The sequence below is a fragment of the Patagioenas fasciata genome, chromosome 1 (genome assembly GCF_037038585.1).
Source record: "Patagioenas fasciata isolate bPatFas1 chromosome 1, bPatFas1.hap1, whole genome shotgun sequence".
In the NCBI taxonomy this organism is placed as follows: Eukaryota; Metazoa; Chordata; class Aves; order Columbiformes; family Columbidae; genus Patagioenas; species Patagioenas fasciata.
This window is the reverse complement of record NC_092520.1, coordinates 202,347,210-202,370,647: the sequence shown is the minus strand read 5'-3', so window position 1 is coordinate 202,370,647 and position 23,438 is coordinate 202,347,210. Positions and strand designations below refer to the sequence as shown.

Genomic DNA, 23,438 nt, shown 5'->3' with positions numbered 1-23,438 from the left:
CTTACCCACCTCCCGGACAGCAGCACTGGGCTACTCTGCTTCATAAGCTCCTGTTAACAGGGTCAGCAAATCCAGTCAGCATTCCACCAGGCACTATGTGCTTAAGAGGTGTGATTGTTACCAATTCACGCTATTAACCTGCAAATATTCCTATTATGGGAGAGGAAGAAGAAAATGCTTTCAAAATAAATACATAGTTACTCAACTAGTCAGACAAATTCAGTCTGACTGCAACAAAATCCGGTTATAGCTGTGCATTTATTATTGCCTAAAAGACACTGGCTTGCCTCTGGGTAATACTCACAATGGAAATATTTGTGTTAAATGTTGAGTTCACTGATTTCAAGTAACTTGCTGTATTCTAAAGCCAGTTTGTATTCATAACCACTTACTGTGGCTTGTTCAAACCTTTTTTTCCTAAAGGTTAAAACTGATCGTCAGTACCCCTTGTGTTGTCCTGAGCACACACACCTCCTAGGCAGCGGTCCTGGCTTCCTCTCCTTCCCGCTCAGAGGCATCACCCAGCTACTGGGACAAGATCTCAAACACTCTGCTTCGTTACCTCACGTTACCTTTGCAGCACGTCAGCCCTTTCACCCCAATGCTCTGAAAGCAGCCAGTCAGCTCCTAAACTCCAATTACACTTGCAAAGTTCTTTAGTCTTTCAATTCCCTCACTCTACGTACAAATCAGCAGAGACAAAAATAACAAAAAAGCCTTTATGTCTGGGTCATGATACCTTCAGATATCCTTGCCAGTGTTTGCAAGCTTTTCTTAACCAGCTGAAGGGCCAAATGGGACTGGCAGAAACACAGGCGTGTTTGCAGTGGGCTCGGTGTTGTCCAAGGCTTCTCACCTGCTTAACGCTGACAATCCACTCCCTCCTCCTTCCAGCCAGGAAGTCCTAGTTATCATTTCTTCTGTGATTTAGCAGTGGAAAAATATTTTCAGACTGCAAACATAAAAGTTGATTTTTCATTATTATTATTATTTTTTTTTCCTGGATGCCACTCATGATCTTGACTTTTTACCAGGTTATTTCCTCACTTCAACAATCATAGTTGTTCTGACAGATTGTCATTGGAAAGTCTTGCATTAAGCAGATACGCTAATCAGGAGTTTATTGAATAAATGACGAATGGCTACGGCTGGACCGTGGGTGGTCTGCCTGGCACAGGGCCAGAGTCCCAGACATGTCCAGGCTACATGGAGCTTTCCCCATCGCAGCTCTCCCTCCCCACCGTCCATCCTCTCACCCCTCCTCACAGACGCCTTCTCCATCCTCAGGCACGAAGAGCAGATGCTCTAAGATACAGCCACTGACCAGCAATTACTTGGCAACCCAAACCCTCTGCTCAACTTGGACAAAAGTGGCTTTAATTGCTGCACAACCCTCTATCCACATCCAGACAATGCAGGCAGAGCCACCAGCACCCACAGCAAACACAGAAAATCTACAATCTGCACAGTTCTGTATTGTCTTGGTAGAGAAATATGGAAACGATCCTTAAAAAGTACATCCAAAACATATTTGGAAATTCTCTTATTTAACAGTTGTCTCAAAAAATGACACTGATTTGGACTGGCCAGTGGCACTAACAGCCCATCATGCATTACAGAACCGCATGAGGTCCATAAGAGCGAGTCTAAACTGATCATTTCCAGTGCACGGGGAGGAGAACAAGTTCAGGGCAACTTTATTCAGCCAACTGTGAGACGTTCCAGCTGTCTGAACTGTTTACAAAGCAGGAATTAAGTTGATATAGACTGAGATGGCATATATAATTGAATTATTTTTAAATGAATAATTGCAAAACTATCTGTGTGTAATTAAGTATTTATAAGGCATACAGGTCTTTGAAAGAGCTGCTGAGCTCAGCAGTCTCTCACAGGGAAATGGTTTAGTGCCAGAGTTAGGTTGTGGCTGGACTTGATGATCTTGAGGGTCTCTTCCAACTGGAATGGGTCTAAGTGGCCCAAATGCCCAGCGGTCAATCCACAGCCAAAGGCAGTCATGGCAAGTCCTGTGCCTTTTGGAAGTTAGAGCAGGGCAGTTCACCAGGGCATTAGCTCTCTTTTAGCAGCAAATTAGACATAATATTTCCACGGCCAAAGCTCAGAGGAACAGATAGTTCCACTACCTGAAATAACAAATTCTCCTTCACTTCTCTGGCATTATTGCCAGCCAGAACTTTTAAAGTACTTACTAAAAATGAGGTCCTGAGGGTCACTACTTTGTTCAAGTGTGAGACCCATAAGCTAAGCCAGGCTGCCATCCTTCACTCTATTTTAGTTTGCTTCTGAACACATTTTTTCCTCTAAGAGTAAAAACACCCATCGTGAGATTTTGACTTTCTTTAATTTAAAGATTGTATTACAGAAAAGTTTAAGTAAGGAATCCTTATAAGGATTAACTCTTGACATAATATATTGCCAAGATACAGTGTAGCTGCAAGGGCTCTATGTGAACCTTCATATAAGTTGCTTTCTTACATACACAGTCGCTGAACAACAAAACTGGTATTTACCATTTGTAAGAGAAGACAGTGGTATTTAAACAGTCCTTTTACCAGTGTGTTCTGGTTTTCCCAAATTAGAAACGCGCCATATTAAACCTGTAAACCCCTATTATACAGAAAGTTGATAGAGATGAACTTTCTAAAGATTGCAACTGATGAAACATGAAAATGAAAACTAAGGAGTGTTGATTATGCAGAATGGTTTCTCTTTTACTGGCAGGTCAAATATACTAGAAACGTACAAACATTTTTGATAATCTAATTCCAGATGAACTCGAAACACTGAAGTAACATACACAGGCTAAGAGAATTCAATACTGTTCCAAGGCACTTACTGAATCTCCATGACTAGATGAAAACCAGAACAAATTAGATCTGACAATTAAACAGTATATAATATAAAAATAACCTTTTGCTTACAATTTACAAAATGTATTACAATCTTTATCTCTGCTAACCTGCAATTCTGGCTGTGTGTGTCCAGCAAGTTTTGTAAAAAACCCCAGAAACTATTTTCTAAAACTTCAGGGCAAATAATTTACAAATAAGGTACACAAAAATTTAGATCATGCAGAGATTTCTTACATCTTCTGTTAATATTTTATGATTGCAACTTTATCAAATTATATACTTACTTGCCCTGTACATATACAAAATAATGCATACATGGTAATCAAACGTTAGCAAAAAGTAGTCCATAAACACAATCTGTCAAAAGTATTACTATATTAACATATGTCTACAAGCAGCGTGTAACAGGGTTAAGAGACATTAAGGCAATAATACTTGAAGTTACAAAATAAATCATATGTAATACTTTCTCCTAAGTGTAATAAGGCAGGTAGATGGCCCCAGCAAAAGTTAAGTTGTAATACTGGAATCCCCTGTTGTGACCAAGGTTGACGGTTCTGCGTGGGATGCGCTGCAGGAGCGTACCATTCGGTGCTTAGATCTACACTGCGCTGTGTTAGTCGCCCCCCAAAAAAGTGAAACACTATTTTTCTAGTTCTCAGCGGCACTTGAGTTTTCCAGTATAATTTAGTGAGAGTATGTCCATTGGTTCTTGAATCATGTCCATTCTGAAGGCGGCTCTCTTGGTCCTCTGGGCTTTCCACAGCGGTTACCATAACCTAAGGAAAGAAACTTACTTAGTATTTCCAACCCCTTGGACAACACGGTCTCACAAAAGCTCCTACAGAAAAGGTTTATTCTCAGGGCTAGGAAATGACTTCGTAGTACCAGGAGCTCTAAAGGCACCATGGCCGTAGGAAACACAAGTGCAAAAAATATGTAAATAATTATAGTTCACTATTTAAATCTCACTTGGTAAGTACTTCTCAGTAAATATAGTATTACAGCCTTTGTCCGCATTTATTTGGAGTTTTTTCCTTCTCAGTGTACCAAAGTGGTTTTCTCAGTATTATTTCTGAAAGCATTCAGCATTCTACAGAAGTTATATCCTATTTGGCTCATTCTATATTTCATATACTCTAAAACACCAAGTGAAGAATGACTGAATGGCTCATTCTGCAGCATCGCTGACTGCACTGGGTTCTGCACCTCAGCGAGTCGGAGGGAGACGCTCGTAGCAGCTCCCTAAAGCGGGACTGTTAATGAACCTGCTGGTTAAGTTAGCTAGCGATTACATTTTGAATGAACTGTAATTACCAATATCTGTTACTTCTGCAGGAAATTCTGAAATTTGACCTCTTGTATTAGTGGAACCAGAAAAAGAAATCTGAGGTAAAACATCGGTTGGTGTTTTGTTGCTTCTTTCAGGACAATCTGGAAAACACACACACATCCCTTACTGTAACATTAATTTAGCCAACACTGTGTGAACACTATTCTTACGTACAGCTCAGTCCAGAACACAAGTCACGTTAAATATTCAAAGATTTAAATCCAATTTCTCATTTCTTAAAAAAATCCTTCAAAATGATTTATGAAGCAGATGTTCAATGACAGTGATGCATTCTCATTTGCCAAATATGGATTTTTTTTTTTTAAGTTTGTATAGACATTTAAAATCTCATGTAGCACCTATTTATAGCAAGAGCATGCAGTACTATTTAATACATCAATATAAATGCACCTGTTCACGTTCTTTCCAAAGTAAAGGTGCTTAAGACATAACTATATCTTGCATTATTGGTATAATCACCCTATTAGCAAAACTAATATTTATGAAAACTGATTTATTTTAAAAATAATCTAACAGGTATTTAACATGCAGGTCCAAAGTAGACTGCACAAGCCCCTCCAAGCAGATGCAAAAGAGAACAGCAAAGAGATACAGCTGAAGCAGTTTGCTGCACAGTTAAACATCAGCAGATCTACAGTTCTTACTGAAGCCTTCTCAAAATACCAAAAATTAAATACTTCGGTAAATACAGAACATACATTTACATACATCACCACCAAACTCTGGTTCTTTATGAAATTAAATACATTAATTCACCAACTTTCACAGTTTTCAGAAATGCTGGTGTTTTGACAACATACTTAGATCTCTTCAGAGCCAAAGCCAAGTTCAGTACTTTGAAGGAAGAGATCAGCTCGTTGCAAGGCTACTGTAATTTTTAGAGATTTGCCCATAAAATTAAAACATCATGGCCTTGAAGTAGCTTTTGAAGTAATCAGATGCTCAACATTTATTTCAAGGTTGGATCATGAAATATTTGTCAATTCCCATAAGAAAATAATTCCCTCTAGTAGTTTCTAATCTTGTAATAAAAATACTCCCCAAACACTTCACCAGTTCAAACTGTTACCTTAATTCAACTTGCCACCCTCAGGGGGTTACCAGACAGATTAACAAGTGGAAAAACAATTCCTTTTCATATTAAAAAAATAGTCTCTTCCATCACTTACCAGGTAGTACAGGTGAAGTTGTTTTCAAACCCTGTAAATGAGAAATATTTAAAGTCGTTCTATAAAATGTGTCCAAAACACTAAAAGAACACCAGAAATTTGAGACGATGAAAACATCTTCATAAAATACACAACATCCACAGAAATATCTGCTTGTTCCTACATTTCTGACTGGCTACATATATGTATAACACTGACAAAAATGCTACAATAGTTGATAAAGAACTTACTATCAGAACATTAATTGGAAGTTTTTGCCAGCTGTTTATGCTGAATGACTCTGATCAACTAGTAGACTGATGTGAGAAGTGAAATCTGATGGGCAGAAGCAGGTTTGTTTAAAATAAATATGGATACAAGGAAAAACTCTATCAGGCTGTGATACAGGTTGCCCACAGAGCATAAGAAGTCTCCATCTCCAGATGTTGTCAAGACTCAACTGAATAAAGCCCTGAGCAGCCTGGTCCAAGTCCCTGCTTCACGCAGGTGAGACTAGAGACTGCAATTCTCCTCCAGCTTGAATTGGCCTATGATTGATTCAAGGCAGACAACAAGCTCCATAAAACCAACATATTTACATTCTTAAAGTCATAATTTAAGTTATATTAAGGATGACTTTTTAAAGTATTGCTGAACTTAGAAAACCAGACAGTTTTCCTGAAGGAAAACATGCTCTTAATGCATCAGTTCAGCAGCTGAGGCAGAGGAAAAACTAACTAGCTGTAGATGATCAACAGCTGTAACTTTGCACAAGTATGTATTTTGTTTTTTGTTGTAGCTCCCAACTGAACTAGAAATGACTCGTTAGTACACACTTGTAACTCCTGTACTTACCGTAGAGACTGTTTGTTCAGGAAGATGCTGATCACCCAATATGCTCCACTCAGACTGTGCAATCACAACTGGCTTCGGCAAGGGTGAGCCTAGGAAAAATTAAATCAAACTCAACATACTTGAGTTCTCTACAACCCAGCATTAGCATTGTGCTATAAAGCAATTTTTAAAAAATTAAATGCTTGTAAAAACATAGAATCGGAATCATTTTGGTTGGAAGAGACCATGAAGATCAGGTCCAACCATAACAAATCTACACCATGTCCCTAAGAACATTATCTACACGTCTTTTAAACATCTCCAGGGATGGTCACTCAACCACTGCCCTGGGCAGCCTGTCCCAACGCTTCACAACCCTTACCATGAACAATTTTTTTCTAATATCCAACCTGAACCTCCCCTGGTGCTACTTGAGATCATTTCCTCTTGTCCTGTCACTAGTTACTTGGGAGAAGAGACCAACCCCCTCCATGCTACACCCTCCTTTCAGGTAGTTGTAGACAGAGATAAGGTCTCCCCTTAGCCTCCTGTTTTCCAGACTGAACAGCCCCAGTTCCCTCATCACACTTGTGCTCCAGGCCCCTCACCAGCTTCATTGCCCTTCTCTGAACTCTCTCGAGTACCTCAATGTCTTTCCTGTAGCGAGGAGTCCAAAACTGAACACAGGATTTGAGGTGTGGCCTCACCAATGCGGAATACAGGGTTTGATCACTTCTCTAGTCCTGCTGGCCACACTATCCTGATACAAGCCTGGATGCTGTTGGCCTTCTTGGCCACCTGAGCACACTGCTGGCTCACGTTCAGCTGCTGTCAATCAACACCCCCAGGTCCTTTTTCCCCAGGCACTTTCCAGCCACTCTTCTCCGAGCCTGTAGCCCTGCCTGGGGTTGTTGTGACCCAAGTGCAGGACCTGGCTCTTGCCCTTGTTGAACCTCATACAATTGGACTCGGCTCAATGATCCAGCTGGTCCAGATCCCTCTGTATGGCCTTCCAACCCTCCAGCAGATCAACATTCCCACCCAGCTTGGTGCCATCTGCAAACTTACTGGGGGGTGCACTCGATCCCCTCATCTAGATCTTTGATAAAAGTATTAAACAGAACTGGCCCCAATACTGAGCCCTAAGGAACCCCACACAAACCCCTCTCTACATGAAGAGCATTCAAGATAAGGGAAAAATCCACAACATAATTCAGAACAGAAGACTGCAGTGTTTGCATTCTGCATGTTCATTTCCTTAATTTGGAGGCACTCAACCAATAGGAGAATTAGCTTCTTTTTCATTTATGTTTTAAAAATTTTGGAATACCAGCTACGCAATAACAGTTGATCTGAAAAAAACCAGCCTAAGTAAAGAAAACATACAAGTCAGAACAGCCATATCTTTTACTAACATCACGCACACACACAATCAAAACTGAAGTGTTTTTTTAAAAAAAGGCACTGGAATCACTAAAGAAAAAGTGCCTTGTTTCTTGTGTTCTTACAGAAAAAAAGCAAGTCCATAACATCCAAAGAAAGGGTCGCTTTGACTCTAAACTACCCATGCATATTATACTCGAGGGACATATTTATAAAACTTCAATATTTTTATGCTGAAAATATCTATATTAAGTACTTCAGCCTAAAATCTTTGAAAGTTTCAAAAAGTGACACTAAACAAAAGCCTCGGTAAATAACTACATCACACTAGGTTGTTTTGGAAGATACAAAACATCGACCTAATTTATCGCTTCATTTAAATGAATCTTTTTTTATTCTGCCATTACGAACTTGATGAATGAAATATGACGCTATCAGCACAGGAATCTGTCAGTGTCAGTGTTCTCTTCCAGTTACCCTTTTGGGCAAAGGGTAAACTATGTTAAACTTGAACTGGGCTTGTTCACCAAGCTGCAGTGCTCTATGAAATGCTGTCATCCTTCCTTTGCCCAAGCAGGGAGAATCAGATAAGTGCTGTTCATGTGTTTTCCCATTCCCTCCCTGGGAACAGCAGGAAACTAAATTAGCTGGGGAATCCCCTAACTGTACTGCATTTCCCCACTGTAACTCATTTCCACGCCCTTCAGATTGAAAACCAGCTCCACTAAAATCAATATTGAAGTCTCCAATACACTTAAATATCATGTAACAGCACACTTAGTCAGAAAATGAGAAATAATTTGACTGTCTTCAAGGGCTTCTGAAAGTTAAACCTCAAAATAAGCCATTACATGTGCTAGATTTCATTCCATTTCACAATTTGCTCCAACACTTTAACCAGAAAGCAGAGGCATTCAAATGCATTTCACATTTTATCCCAAATAATCACAAAACATTAAGAACTCACTCTGTTCACCTGCTACTACAAATGACTCTGGTGTCCTTTCTGGGAGCGGGGGAGAGGAATCTTCACTAGTTTCAGCATCTAAATCAAATACAACAATTAGGTAAGTTAAAACACACATCTAAATTTTCCTCCTAGATGTTTAGAAGTTGGTCTTTTGGTACATGAGATCATCCTGATGTTGGTATTAAATTTAAAGCAAATAGAAAATTTGATCTAAATATTAAAAAACATTTTGGTTTACCAAATTAATGCCTTGGGAGCAATTTCATGCTAACAACACTATCTTCACCTTAAAGGGGTAGAATCAGTTTGTGTGTTATGAGAAAATACGTAAAATACATTTTCAGTCTAAATAATTTAGAGCATGTAAATTTAGGACTGTATTAATGTAGGAGTAGTTACATTGATACAGACCTAAAATTACATTTGGCCCTTTGAAGGCAACCACAAGGCTGATGCAGCCCCCAGTGAAAATGAGTGTGACACCCCTGATTTAGACAAAAAAAAAAAAAACACACCACACACCCTCATCAACTCCAACAAAAACTTTTTCTTCATTCTTTCAGAAACAGAAGTTAAGCAGAATTAACAGTCTGCTCTGGAGCGGGACCACTTGCTGCTTGAATGCTAACTTGCCAATAACTGTAACCATAGTAGTTACTGTAATTTAATTGGAGTTCATTACCAGTCTACTTGCAGCCACTGCGAGTGAGAGCTCAGCTCATCCCCACACACTGGCTCCCTGAACCCTTCTGCAGATCCGAGTAACTGCACCATTGGTACCTACCAGCCAAACCACTGATAAAGCTCCCAAACCACGGTAAGAACTGTGTTGAAAATACATACAAGCTCTTCAGCTGTGCTGAAGACAGTAACTTACTGATGATGAGCAGCATTTTTTTATTTTTAAGTGGCTCTAACCATACTTTCAAAGTCAATACAGCAAAGGTAGCTTGCATGGTACAAGGACACCCAGCAATGTTGCTTTTCAGGACTGCATCATGTAAGAACCATAGAACAGTTTGGGCTGGAAAAGACACTTAAAGGTCACTTAGTCCAACCCCCTGCAATGAGCAGGGACATCTTCAACTAGATCAGGTCACTCAGAGTCCTGTCCAGCCTGGCCTGGGGCATCTACCATCTCTCTGGACAACCTCAGCCAGTGTTTCATCACCCTCATCATAACAAATTTCTTCCTCACATCCAGCCTGGATCTCCCCTCTCTTAGTTTAAAACCATTACTCCTCGTTCTATCACAACAGGCCACACTAAAAAATCTGTCCCCATCTTTCTTAAAAGTCCCTCTTAAGTACTGAAAGGCTGCAATAAGGTGTCCCTGGAGCCTTCCCTTCTCCAGGCTGAACAACCCCAACTCTCTCAGCCTGTTATCACAGCAGAGCTGCTCCAGCCCTCCGATCATCTTGGTGGCCTCCTCTGGACCCTTCAACAGGTCCACGTCTGTCCTGTACTGAGGGCTCCAGAGCTGGATGCAGCACTGCAGGTGGGGTCTCACCAGAGCAGAGCAGAGGGGCAGAATCACCTCCCTGACCTGCTGGCCACGCTCCTTTTGATGTAGCCCAAGATATGATTCGCCTTCCAGTCTGCAAATAAGTTCTAGGGAAGTTCCACATTAACCACTTTCCAAAGCTGCAAGTCTCAGATTTGCTTCCCTAGTCCATGTTGAGGCCCACCCAGGCAGGCTCCCACACCACTGACATGAGTGATTTACACAGTCCAGTGCAAGATTGTGGACCAGCAGGGTCACCAGGAGCCCGAGGAGATGGTGAGGAGATGGCTACTACTGGTGCCAGGCACACAGCCTGGTCCCAGTCTGCTCAACTAACACGGGCTTCCTTGGCAGCACAAGCCCCACTCCTGCCTGCTCAGGAATCTGGAGCAAAACCTGAACGTTTAAAATAATTCAAAGTAGCTGCTGCCACAAGAAGTCTCACCTGAGAAGTGTATTTCACACAGGATCCATAAAAAGATGAAGCCACATGTCAAATAATGAAGCCATGATGCTTGCCCTGTCAATACACCAGCAGCAAGGACAGGAACTCCATCACCTTTTACAAGCCACTGTGTTTAAAGCAAATGCTCTGAGACCTGCTCCATTCAAGTTTACTACACAGTGTGAGAAAACTTTCATTTTTTGAAACAGTCTCTATAAAAATCAAGAAATAAAGTCACCATGGAGTCCTCACTCACTGAGAGTGAGGGTTTTGGGTTGCTTTTCTGGTTGTGTTGTTGTTCTTGTTGTGGGGTTGTTGCTGGTTTGTTTTTGCTTTTAACCCCTGGATACAACTATTTTTCACTTCATTTGAATTAAAAAGAGGATTTAATTATGCAGTAAGATCATGCGCACCAACAGTTATAGTTCAGTAACTGGGGCGCTGGTGCTCGCAGGGAAGCTTTGCTGCTGACTGTACCCACACGCCCAGCTTCAGACAGAAGAGGCCAAAACAAGTATGAAAATCGAAAAGCCACTATCAAACACAGTTCAGGATCATTGGTGTGAAGCAATCCAACCCTATATTCTCGAGTCCCAGACAGATTGCAAGACCTGAAACCTGAATACAAAATCAGAAGTGTTCACTGTCATAAAAAAGGGAATAGATACACCTTCGATAACAATAAAAATTATAAACCATTAATATTAAATTTTAAGCCATTTCTGTGAAATCAGCAACATACCAGCATCACAGAGGCTGTACTGTTATTTCAGGATGTTTCTGATACGCAGTTACATGTTCTTGAGTGACATTTTCCCATTTTTTTATCACATTTATGACACATCACTTATTTGCATATTCTTACAGCATCTACATAAAGAGATGTGTAGAGAGGTAATGATTTTCAAACAGTGATGTTCTGGGAAAGAAGGAAAAAAGCCTGGCTAAAAGCAGTGTTGGAAAAATACCATAGCATGGAAAGCTACCAAAAACAAAGTCAAGGAAGACGGCTTGGTATAAACGTTGTAGTAGCTATGCCATAAAGGGCTTTGTCTTTGCTATCCAGAGCACTTTTAAAGCATCAGAGTTAAAAACGTACATGTATGTGCAAGTATTCTTTTGTGTGTACACAATGTCACAAAACCTATAGAAACAGATTGTTTTTAAAGCTGCAATATAGTTAATGTTTCTGACTTTGGGTGAAAGCTGAGTTCTCAAAGCAAGTATGTTCAACACAGGTGGCTCTGCATTTTGCACCACACACTGAGCCCCACTCCAGCGCAGAGGGTCACACGTCTGCACAGACCCTGGGCCAAGGCTGGCGCAAACTTTCTTTGCTCAAAAAATTTCATGAAGTGGTGAAAAATTTAAAGCAACTGAATAATTTTCTAAGCACCACTAAAGCAGAACTTAGATTTTTTTTTTTTTCCTACATCAACAGCACTATTACTTTGTTTCCCCCAGCCACATACAGAAGAAAGCAGAGCTAAATATCTACAACGCTATTAACATGCAGAAGCCAAATCATGAGCAGCTTCAAAGACTGATACAGTGAAAGAGGTTACATCCGCATTTCTAGGACCCGCACATCAACCAGTGAGCATGGATTTGATGTGTTTGGACAAGCCTGTTCAAAATAATTCAACAACCCAAAACTGCTGTTATTATATACACTTCCTTGAAATCGGATGCGAAGCAAAAAATGCACCAGTTAATAACACAGAAACCTGCAATTACAGATGCATTCGTACCTCACAATAAAGCTTTTGAAGCAGCTTATCAGTCTTTAGTACGAGGAGTGTAACAGACACGGCTCACTTGTGAAATGAAAACCGGGAGGAAAAAAAGTCATGCGCTTTCTGAATCTGTCATACACTGTTTAAATTTATATTTAGAAAACTGCATTGTAAAGAAGTTAATGTTGTCCAGCTCCACAGATGCAACCAGGTTAAAGAGCAGCACTTCCGAACCACAATGAAACCTACCTTTGCCATCTTCCGAGCACGTTACGGCTGTTAAGTCTTGCCGAGCAATAGACATTGGCAACACTTTTCTGGCAGAAATGTTTTCAGTGTTAGTGGCAGCAGAAACTGTGGCACTTGCGGTTGAAACATTAGAAGCGCTTCTGCTCATGGCTCCATCAAAGTTCATCTCATCTGTGTCAGAATCATCTGAATGAAGAGGATTAGTAAAACAGAGGGGTGCTCGGACAGAAATAGGAGTATGATCAACATTATCACTGGAAGGATGTTCAACCGTGGTGTTTGATACCAGAGAGAGAGTTTTAACACCATGACATAAGATGTCTGAGGACACGTCTTCAGACACCGACGTACGCAGTGCACTTTCAGGCCCGTGCAGTGACCACGTGGCGTGTCCCTTTTCCGTCAGAGGCAGCCGATCTGGTCTTGGCGGAGTATCAGAAACCTGCTGACTCTGCAGACTTTCCGGTGAAGGTATTAAGGCCGTGCTAGACTGTGGCACGCTGCACTCCACACACGAGTTTTGAGAAGCATCTACAAATGAATCTCCTGAAACCTGTTCCTGTGGCTTAAAGCTCTTATCGGTTACACAGGATGACACAGACCTGATTTTCATTGCGTGGCCCCGGTTCAACAGGGAGTTCCCATCAAAGCTTCGTGGTCCCTCCTGAAGAGGTACCTTCTTGATTTCAAAACTCAAGTTGCGCTCCAGCCTTTTCCCTGCACACTCACTGGGTTCATTCTTCCCTGAATGTTCCGTTGACTTATTATAATTCTCGTTGAGGTCTGTTGAATGTTCTGATGAAACCATGTGCAAAACTGGCTTTGGATGGTATCTGTCATTGTCCTGCCACACAGTAGTGACTGTTGGATAAGCTGATGGGGGAGATGGTGTTAAGATCGGTGGTACGGGCTGAGGCTCTGGAGGTTGCAAAATTTCTTCTTTCGCATCTCCTTCAACAAGGCAACTGCAAAATAAACAATAAAAAGTCTAAGTGTTCTGTATTTTAACAATATTTGGATATCTATCCATCTATCTCTGCAGTAGTAATGCTCTCATATCCACACTGAACTAAAAGCAGCACTTCGCCTACATACAGACAATTGTCATAAAACAGGATTAATGGGGTAGGCAAGAATTAAGTCAACACATACAAAACATCTTCCAGATTTTTAGAAAGACATACATTCCGGCCACAACTAATCCTCACTGATGGCTCAAAGATTGCTCACATCCTGTCCCAGCAGCATTGTTCAAAGACACTGTAAGAAAGGCCCTCTTGTGGCAGGGTTTCAGTATGGTTTTGCTTGCTTCTTTATTAAGAAGTGGCTCAGAGGAACCTGACATACAGAGTAGTTTTCAATAAAGCCAAGAAAAATTTATTAAAAAATCTTAAAGCCTGCTTAATACCAAATATTTTCTTTTTTCCTTTTCCTGGACATGTCCAGGGCAATTTCATTTCTATATTTGTATATTTAATAGTTTCTCCACAGTTGTAAGGCTAATGGTGCAGATCCAATTTAGCTGCTGTATAATGCACACTGTACAAAAACCATTCACAGCAGAATATATGAACCAAATTGCAGTGCAAATTAGTGAGACCACAGCACTTGTTACTACAGTTCATCTTAAGCTACTTAAAGCAGAAGCTCATCAGGCACACAATCAATGATACAGCTGCAGATTATTTGACTACAAATATTTTGCACAACCAAGGTCTTGTCTACAAGCAGGAATTAGGCATTTTCATTCAGACCCTATAAAAATACTTCATTTCACTATGTAAGACTAGTAACAGCAATAACTGAGGTGCAAAACAAATGTGTGACAAGAACAGAAATATGACCACACAGTTAAAAGAAATTGTACTTTCACCCCCAGCCAGATAAATCAAAGCACAATAGACTACGGTTTGCAAAGAAGCACAATTTGGCTACATGCTTGAGCTAAGAAACCAGCCCATTTTCTGTACAAAGCTCAGAACACTTCCTGCTGTTGGCAGAGATGTCCTTCATGGGGAAGTAATAAACCCTCTACACAGGCCAGCACACAGTGTCCAAGACACTAATATTTAGAAGACAGATGCTCCCCATATTAGGGGAACAGACAGTTCTAGGGTAACAGAGCCTTTAGTGACAAGTTCAGGTGGTTCCAGCAATCGAATAACCTGGAAGAAGCAGGACTCAGCCCAATCCTTGTATACCTTTTTTTTCTTTTTTTTGGATAATCTGTGCCAGAGGCATCATAAATCACCCAAATCCAGCTCTGCAGCAGGAGACCTGGAACCATTCCTTGGAGATCAGGTTCTAGCAGGACATGCTCTTCCCCTGAAAATGAGTCACCAGCAGACCTTGGACTGCACCTTCCTTTCACGATCCAACATCCTGAAGAACTGAATTTATGTTCACATTGCCCTTGTGAAATACTTTTATTTGCAAATGAGTTCAAGGCTACACACCAAAAGCCAGAAAGCAGAGGCTTCCAAAAGCCAAAAACTCTCGCTACCTGCTGAATGACAGATGACGGTGACACTATTCTCCTGCTGTATTTGCCTAAAACCTGGGAGAGGACAGCATTATCTGGCAGATCTGCACAAGGTGTGCCAGCAATAACTCATGTAGTAAGGACCATCAGGATGATGGGATTATATTCACAAGGCCTTAGGATTTCAGGCTATTTAAACGGTATTTCCATTAGACTAGAAGTAGTTAATCATACATTATTCACTCAGATAAAGAATGAGAATGAAAAAGTATTTGTATTTTAGGGAATTAGCAGATTCTATGGAAGAAAAAGAAATCTCATAATGGGCCACCAGTTACCTAATGAAACCAGACCTCCAGAGCTTGTAGGTGAAGTCTGGCATCCAAATACAGGTTGCCAGTCAACTTGGAACAGCCCATGTCCAGCTCTACCACATCTGCCTCACTCTAACACATCTTTTACAGAGAAAGCCCGGTCTGAAATCAGGAGTCTAATATATACCTAATAAATTCTAGCAACTGCAGGGGAGCTCCAAGAAATCTCAGCTGGATCATCTTAGTCAGTCAAACATGTAAAATGTTCAGAAATAAGAGGTATGTCTTTCAAATCCTTTTTAATCAGACAACTACCTACATTGAGAAAGGCTGTCACTGCTGCCAAAACATTAAGGAGACTGTTAAGAGCCATGGACAGACAGGACCAAAGATATTAGTTTCATATCTTGTCTGACTATAAAACTAATACCTAAAAATAGCCATTCTAAGATTTGATAAATGAATCACTTAACTTTTAAGACTGACAAAGGCTAGCACTGTCTCCTGCACTTGTTGATTAAGGCATTTTTGCTTTCCAAGACAAGTCTCCATCTCCTTTTTGTTGCTCCTGTTAGGTCTGAAAAAGCCATTTTTATTTGATAGAACATGGGCTAGTACCACAGTTCTACTGGCCAAAGAACTTATAGTTTATATCACACATTAATAAGAAAGAATGAATTAAAAAGAAAAAAGTAGAAAGGCTTTTAAGAAAGATGCAGAGCAGGAAGTTACACTCCATATCCTTTCAGTGTTGTTTATACAGCAACCCGCGGTGAGGTTTCTTCTCATACTGTTCACATTTGCCAGTCTGTCTTTGTCAGACAGCAAGAGAGGAAGCAAAAATGATTTGAAAATCTTGATCTTATTTTCAAAAAAGTTACTAGAGAGCAGAGCAGACAAAAAAACCCAACAGCTACAAAACTGAATCGCCACTTCTTCCCCAAGGGCATTATTTACACAGAACACAAAAAAAGTGTTAAGTCTGAAACATGCTGGTTCCACTATGCTGGAATAAGGCCAAGAGTGGGGTGGCTTTTAGGAGTTCCAGGGAATAGGGCTTAAGACCAAGCCCTTGCACAAGAATTCCTGACTGAAAGGCATCAAACAGGCTCTTGTGACTGGTCTTTATGTCACATCACAAACCAAATCAAAGCAATGCTATTAGCTCCTCTTCTTGTAAACAAGGCCTAAGAAGGACTTAGCCAGTGTCAAATCTTGAGACTATCACACCGATGTAAGCACACCTGAACCTTCTACAATACTGAAAGCAGACCTGCCTTGGACAGACAGCAGCATCAGTTCTACCCCTGGGATTGTATTAGCACCAAGTTATAGCATTATGGGATGGGTAACCATCCCATGAGATGAGGAGAACTGTTTGGATTTTCAGTTTATGAACATGCCCACCCACTGAAGTACTGCAAGCTCCCCAGCTTCTAAATTATCTTCTACAAATTACTCTATCTTCGTACTCGGAAAACCCCAAATCCTCCTGCAGGTCTCCCTGGTGTCCTCTTCCATTCTCTGCCCATCTGACCCCTGTCACAAAGGGCTGGACCACAGATTCCTTCTGTTCTCTCCCAGTCTGCACATGTATATTACAATTTAGCTTTACATTGAGATAGGAGGAATACAAAGCACATCAAAACAACTTAATACAAAGTAATTTAGGAGCTGTTTTGCCTCTAGATGTTCTTGAAAAATGAACATACGGAATAAGCTTTTTGTTTGTATTAGTAAAGATAAGCCAAGGAAAAAAAGTCAGTCTTAGTCCAACTTCATACACACTAAGGAGGACAGCAGAATTTCCCTTGGAATCCTCTCCTGTGTTCTGAAGAGGCAAGAGAGACAGAGGGAGTTGACTTGCATAAATGGTTACATGCCCCCTTTACCAGCAGCGATGCTCAGTAATCTCCACTAAATCCTCCCACTGAAAATGAGGTTTTTCCTTTATTGACCTCATTTTCCTGACCCAGAGTTACACACGCAGTCAGAAAAACTAATTTCTTATCTGGTAGGGACATACCATTAAGCATTACAATTAGCTAAAGAAGCAAATTAGCATTAAACCAGATATGACGAGATGATAGGCCCATAATACCAGTCAAAATTCATGAAGTTCTTCACTGATTACTGCTTAATGCAATCACTCTCCCATTTGTTTCACTAGTAAACAGAACCCCCGTGTACACAGACAGCCCACTGGGAGGTCCATGTAGAACTGCTAAGCCAGGAAACACAGCAGCTGTCAGCAGCCTACAGTTCATATCCCTGGATAATCATCTTCCTCGTACACAGCTAAACAGAGCTAGTAAAATATCCCCCATTATATTTTGAGTTCAATTTCATTCCCTCACTCTTAAATGCAAGTTTACAGTGATCAAACGAGAAATTACCTATTAAAGGAATTCTTTGCCTTATTTAATATTGAATAACATCCATCCTCAGAAAATGGGATGCCCACATAGTATTCTCATGTATTTTCTTTTTTTAAAGGAAATAGATGCCACTTAGGATTTCCTGGTTTTCTATGAATATGTAACAATTTTTCTATTTTACTGACCTCATAGTATTATTATTTCATATATTCTGCATTGCAAACAATGGTTCTGATTCTTTTTACAAAGACGAAACACTAGGATATGTATACCTTTAAGAGGCCTCTGTAGCTTTTTTAAAAACTCTTGCCAAAGAAGCTTGGGCATTTTGGGCTGCCGCATAATGCTTTCTTTGGGCATTTCCTCCAACAGCTGTGCTCTATAGACACTTCTCCCCCCAGAGGCAGAAAATTATCCAAAGATGAACTACTAATATTATTCCAAACAACAGGAGACTGTACAGTAAAAACAGCGTGATTTAAATTACCAGGAAACTAATAGAAAGCTCATGAAAGAGGATATTGAGACAGAAAACAGCCAGTGAACCAAAGAAAACCAGAAAGAGAAAGCTTTCCCATACTAGACCTTTAAATTAACCCTGCACTGCTTTTTTATATTGCACAAGCAAGCATTTCTCAAGTCCATTTGTAAAACGTGCAATAAAAAAAAAAGAGTGCCTTCTCATAACTCAGCCTTGACGGTGTCTCTTCATATATGACTGCTACTGATTATCTTGTAATTCCGCTGCCTCTGCACTTCCTCATACATAACTGCAGATGGAACTTCCCAAGGTGACCAGGGCAGCTTTTCCATCGCTCTTATTGCCACACAACCTGAGCCGCTGCTGCAGCACCTTATGGCAAAGTCCTCCACCTTAATGGCTTCTCAGCTGTCAGGTAAACCGTGCACTAGGTAATACTGTTTTTAAATTATTTGTCAAAATAAAAAATGAATTGTCAAAAGTACTATAGGTTTCCACCAAAAAAGCAGCAGCAACGGCAACACTATTTTTGCCTTTTTCTTTTCCCCCGCAATATATTATAAATTTTTGAGTGTTTTAAAATCTAAGCCATTCTGGCCCTAATGGAAAAGAGTTATATTATCAAAACAGGGTACCATGGGTTCAGATTTAAATGAAAGTTGGCCAGTGTTCAAAAAAAAAAAGAACCCACTCAAGTAATCCATGGTTATTCCACGCAGCATACTGTAGGGTTTTATTTTTAAATATGCCAAGGTCATGGAATGCAGCTGCTGTGATCAACCAAAAATAGATACCAAGCTCTACATCCTCCCTCATAATTAAAATAGGAAAATTAAACTCGATGTAAGCAGGCTGAAGCTAGACAACCACATTATTCTACTTAAGCATTAAATCACTGCCATCCACACGGAAGAAAAGCTGCACTTCAGTGAAGCTGTCAGACTACACTACAGAATTTCTACAAAAGTATAAGGAAATATCAAAAATAACCAACTGCAGAACTTTTACTGTAAAAATTGCATGAGGCTTTCTTTTGGTAATTGTTAACATAAAAATCAGAGAGTGCTGACTAACAAGGAACACCAATCAATAGTTTTGATCTTAGCTTTGCAGCAGATGCAAAGAGACGGTTCTGCGGGACTTAAAACGAAACGGAATTAGACATAACCCTTGAAATGTATTTAATGTCATAAGATTTAAGTCCAAGCATAATCTGAAGAAAAGTTAAACTGCTCCAGTACTTTATCATTTCTCCTTCAGACAGTGGCATGTAGCGCATACAAAAAAGCCATTACCTCATCTTTTATTTTTGTGAGCTTGTCTGTTTCTCCACTTTTTTCAAACTGCAGCTGAACATGAAAATGAAGAATTTTCTATAACCAAGCCTGATTAAAATAAGTGACCCTTCTTTCCAAATTCTTTAGAATGAATTATTAACACACATGTATTTCAAGGACTATCACTTAAGGGTATTAAAATGATCTCTATGAATTCTGAAGTCCCAATCATGGCTTCTAGATCTGAAGTAGAAGTTCCAGCTGTACAGTCACAAAACCACGTACAGTCCTACACTGCAAATTTAAAACTTTTGTTCTTTACAGTTTTCTACCTGAACAATAAAATAAAAGCATCCTTATATCCTCTTCCTGCATTAACCTGAAAATAGTTAAATGTGTCTAACAAAGCACGCAGTCCTCCAAGTAAATTTAATATAGATATAAGTTCAAGGTGACTTTCACAAGACTAGAGTGAGGCCATGATGTATGCACTCATGAGTTGTTAATATCCATAATAATCAAGGAGTAATATTTGAATTGTTTTTAATGTTGACATCAAATGCAGATAGACATTAACCTAAATGACTGCTTCTACATCTTGTACAGCAAGTATGAATTAAAGCATTATAAGGTTATGAAAGGTTGAAAGACAAAACAATTCCAGAGCCTCTACAAAACAAGTAGCTAGATGCTTCCTAGTGAGTTGATACAAGTAAACAAAACTCCAGTTTAATGCTGATTTAATATCAATAGCCTAAAGATACTTGTAACTTCCAAGAAGAGAGAGACATAAAAGTAGTCAAGAAAAGTGCAATTAGAAGTTAGACTGTGTAGAACTCCTTATCCAAGACATCCCAAGCCAAAGGAAGTACTAAAAGGATTAATTATGCCCCCCGAATAAGCTTCCAATCTTATGTCAAAAGTCTTCAGCAAACTTCTTCAGAGACAGTGCGTGTACAACTCAAGCACACATTTGGCTGGCAACCTAAAAATACTACTGAACAGAGTATTTTAAGCAAGTTCCCAGAGAAAATTCTAAATCAAACTAAAAATGTGGGTTAAACTAGATTATTTCAGAGTAGTTACTGAATATGAACTTGTCTGTAAAGGCAACGACTCTGAGACACAGTGTGAAAACATTCACTACAGAAAAGATTCAGACAAATACCTAAAATAGTTGTACCAAGTTATTTTTAGTCACAGCAATGTCAAGAAAAATAATAGAGGAGACATGAAAAAAGTCGCAAGAGAACAGTTTGGGGAAAAAGCTACAGATGCAATAAGGAGACGTATCATGTTTAACAGTTTCCTTTTCTATATGGGGATTAAATTAGAATCCTTCATGGACTCTACTCTCCCATCTTCCCCACAGCACACAAAACCTGGCTCCCAGTCCTGACTGAGCCAGGCTGCAGATTTGTAAAACTACCTTGCCACATGAAGAAAAATAATCCTTGTTAGTGGGAATAGCAAATGAAGTCTCCCTCAGAAGTATCTTCCATGAGGGGTATAGTTAATTGTGTTTCAAAAATAATCTCCATTCAAAAAATACAACAGCTTTGCTAAAAGCTTCCATTTATTCACCTCTAAGGAACCAACCTTCCTGCCAGTGCTGGCAGATGGGAGAGTATGGCTTCATGGAAGCAGGCCTAAAAAAGACCAGGTTCTATAGCAGAGATGAAAAGATTTTCACTTCATAATGCAGCACATAAAAACCAATATAATGCAGATAAGGCAGAACAGATGTGGCCTAAAACATGAATTATGCATATATGATTACTAAATTAATATAAAAAATGACAAAAACCCTAGAAATATGTAAGATTAATTCAAGGAACAGTAATAAAGAAATTACCTACTGAACAGAAACCATATCTAAGTTCAGTGACCAAATTTCAAGAAGAGCTTGGAATTCATCATGAACACAGGTTAACAGACTCTGTCATCATCTTAATCTATGTAATTGAGTAAAATCACATTACTATTGATCTAAACGTAAAAATGCTATTACCTATTTAGCATAAACTCTGCCATTTGTTTGTGAAAAGCCCCAACTCATTTCCCTCTCTCTCTTTCAATGCCTTGTTCTCCTCTAACTTCTGCTTGACATAACTAATGCTGAATTATCTACAACAGCTACTTACATTTTTATCCTGATTACCATTAGTCACTGTTATCATACATTATTTCCAAAGCCATCTTATTGCAAATACCATCCCTGGGGCCACTAAAGAAGTTGAGCAACAGGTCTATTTATGGTAGCTCTCAGATACCCTCATCAGAATGGGTGTGCAATATTCCAAATCTGGCCCAAATTACTAGCTGATGGCAAAGTGGAACACTTCCACACCCAGCTTTAAACTATATTTATTCCTGTGACAAAAAGACTATGTTGCAATATTGAATATATACACACACTGCCACCTACTCTGAGTGACCAATTCTCAGATAGCTTTCTATACCCAATTCCATTTTCTATATAAATACACAGGTTTAAACTTCCTAAAATATTCTGGGTTTGGTTAAAAAGGATTTAAAATTCACTTTACTCTATAATCACTGTTCTCATCTTGCTTCAAATCCAGGCTCACTTCACCACATCATTTGTACCCTACCAAATGCAGGATTGGACAGAAGGGGTTAATTCTCATCTCCTACCTTTAATCACTGAAGTATCAAATGAATAGAAATTCCTAGTACTGTCCTGATCTTGCACTACTCCAGTCTGATTATCATTTAAAGCAGTAAAACTACTTTCCTTACATGACTAAAAGTTATGCAAGAATATTAAGCGGCTGGTGGTTTCTTGCATCATTCTACAACTTCAGGAAACTCGAGTTCTTACCTTAAATACCTATTTAACTATAGGTAGTGTAGCACAGGCAAGATACCTGCCAAAAGTCCTACAAGCCTTCCACATACTACCCAGGGAACTTATGTGCTTCCTTCAGGAGAGTTGCTTCTTTAGCCAATGCTCAGGTTTGGTGCTCATTTTAGGTGGACAAATCTGCTAGTTTAGTTTTACTTTTGGCTTCCTTAAAGTCAAGTCTACGTATTTTAAGAGCTAGAGAGGATTTTCTTTTTCTTCTATCAAATGAAAGGACTGGTGAGACCAATTTTTCCTCTTATTAGAAAAGCATTTTTTGGCATGTTTTAGTTAATTGCAGTACCTGTCTGTGAGGTAACATTTTCTTGAATAATGCATATTTTTCATTGTGTTCTTGTCTCCAAAAAAAGTGAGTCGAGTCATTATTTGAGCCTATTCTGAAGTCTATTTTGCTACTATCACCTCGCTGAATTAGAGCACAAGTAGATCTAACACATCTGACTGCTAAAGGGGTGTACTTATCTACTCATATGTAGTCCTTGCATTGGTATATTCAAACACATACTCTCTAAAGATATTAAAGCTTATATTTACAGATCAAATTACAAGACTCCTATTTGTATCATATATATTTCTATTTATAAATAAAAAAATGCATCAAGTCTTTATAGCATCAGTAGTTTTAGACTATTATTCATGAAGCATGTCAATCTGTCAGCTTAAAATAGTACATTAAGGTGGTTAACTACCTGCGAGTCCGTGGAGGCTTTGGTGGAGGAGAATCCTGTTTCTCGGCATCTGAAGAACTGACAGCATTCTCTGTATTATTTTGATCCTGATTAAAAGAAAAAGTTGTCATTCATGGCTGTGAAGTCAACACATACAATACTTAAGATGCACAGTGATTCTTGAAAATAATGTATGACAATATCACTTCTTTTTGGCTATCATATAGAGATGACTTTCAAACAGATTAAACTCTACTCGAAATTCATAATATTACTTTGTATATTTAACATCAAATTTTTCACACTGAACATTATGTTTCACATTTTAATTGTATAATCCATTGTAGAAAATTCTAAAGAGCTAACCTATCAAGTTAGTAAAAGCAAGCTCCCTTATGCCCTCCAAATTATTCATAGTGAAAGCATTTGCTTTCTAGTCAAATTATTTTATTTTGTAC

General features: G+C 39.4%; 1 protein-coding gene across 3 annotated transcripts in view; it reads right to left on the bottom strand.

Moving 5' to 3' along the window:
- Positions 1 to 2,340: 2,340 nt before the first annotated feature.
- PTPN12 (protein tyrosine phosphatase non-receptor type 12) overlaps positions 2,341 to 23,438 on the bottom strand; it is a 74,825-nt gene continuing 53,727 nt past the window's right edge. Inside the window, exons 12-18 of one of the 3 annotated variants that reach the window (XM_065849683.2) lie at positions 23,002 to 23,087; positions 12,494 to 13,458; positions 8,557 to 8,634; positions 6,228 to 6,316; positions 5,394 to 5,424; positions 4,188 to 4,304; positions 2,341 to 3,649 (exon numbers count right to left, since the gene is read on the bottom strand). In XM_065849683.2, the coding sequence (XP_065705755.2) occupies positions 3,588 to 3,649; positions 4,188 to 4,304; positions 5,394 to 5,424; positions 6,228 to 6,316; positions 8,557 to 8,634; positions 12,494 to 13,458; positions 23,002 to 23,087 (1,428 nt within the window). In that variant the 3' untranslated portion in view covers positions 2,341 to 3,587. The remainder of the gene's footprint in view (positions 3,650 to 4,187; positions 4,305 to 5,393; positions 5,425 to 6,227; positions 6,317 to 8,556; positions 8,635 to 12,493; positions 13,459 to 23,001; positions 23,088 to 23,438) is intronic. The other 2 variants (XM_065849674.2, XM_071803459.1) reach the window with 2 other exon arrangements.